Raw genomic sequence first — 1,113 nt, forward strand, 5'->3', positions numbered from 1 at the left:
TTTGTAGAAAAGTAAAAGTGTTTTTTTTTTTCTTTGCTCATGATACGCAGTACAGAATTAAGCTAGAATGCCGTGTTGCATAAGTCTAATTAACTGAGTCCACGCAATTCAATATAAAACATTTCTTTCAAGCAGATCCCGTGCTTTTCATTCTAAGCTTGAATTACACCTGCGAATCACTTATAATCTAACAGATTAAAGGCTTCACGTAACTCACGAGCGGAAGCTTTAAGTATATAATGCTAGCTACTGAGTCAAACAGTTTTATCAACTACTTTGTATGAAATAGGCATTTGGACTTGGAAAGATATAAGCCAAAGATGTGAGATTTCAGTTGCCAAAACTTATTCGTTGTAGGAGTTGCAGGGGGCAGGATATTGCAGAGGAGGGGGGCGGGAAGCTGTGGTGAAATAGGTGGTACTGCTAGTCGTAGTGGTGATGGTTGTATAGGTTCTGCTGGTAGCCTAAGTGATGTGAGTTATGGGAACTGTGATGACATGGCTTGGTAGAGTGGTAGGCCGAGAGCTTTTTTGGAGTGGTAAGTGGCAGCTGTGGTGGTATGGATGGTTGTGTGGGGTTGCAGTGTTTATAGTTGGTGATATGGGTGGTGGTAGTCTCCTTGGTAATGCGAATGGTGGTGTGGCTGAAGACCTTAGTGGTATGAATAGTGGTAGTGTGTGTGTGGGGGGGGTAATACGAGTGTTAAAAACTGTGTTAAATGAGTGGATCGCATGAGTGGTAAAAGGTGCTGAATAATAATTACCTTGGTGGTATAAAAGACTAAACATATATGGTTGATAATGGAAAATCTAAAAGGTTACAAGATCAACAGTCCTTTGAGAAACGATGACCTAGGAAAATCTATATATAAAATACACGAAATGCTACAAATAGGAACTTTAATCGACTAAAGACTCCAATTAGGGAACAAAGAAAGCATTCGTCTTAATATCTACGCATTAATTAGAAATGAAATTACAACTCTGTGACATATGAAGGTAATTACTGTTATGTGATTATATTCCCTTTAACACAGGCAGGTTTTGTGTGTGAGCGCGTGTATGTGTTTCTTTGTCAAATTGATTTTTTGTGTGTGTGCTTACAAATGACTAT

The 1,113-nt window shown here is 38.8% G+C and overlaps 1 protein-coding gene across 1 annotated transcript in view; it reads right to left on the reverse strand.

The window, feature by feature from the left end:
* Positions 1-423: 423 nt before the first annotated feature.
* LOC119586686 (putative neural-cadherin 2) overlaps positions 424-1,113 on the reverse strand; it is a 43,803-nt gene continuing 43,113 nt past the window's right edge. Inside the window, exon 15 of the mRNA XM_037935418.1 lies at positions 424-618. Within this exon, the coding sequence (XP_037791346.1) occupies positions 424-618 (195 nt within the window). The remainder of the gene's footprint in view (positions 619-1,113) is intronic.

Source organism: Penaeus monodon, chromosome 21 (assembly GCF_015228065.2).
Source record: "Penaeus monodon isolate SGIC_2016 chromosome 21, NSTDA_Pmon_1, whole genome shotgun sequence".
Lineage (NCBI taxonomy): Eukaryota > Metazoa > Arthropoda > Malacostraca > Decapoda > Penaeidae > Penaeus > Penaeus monodon.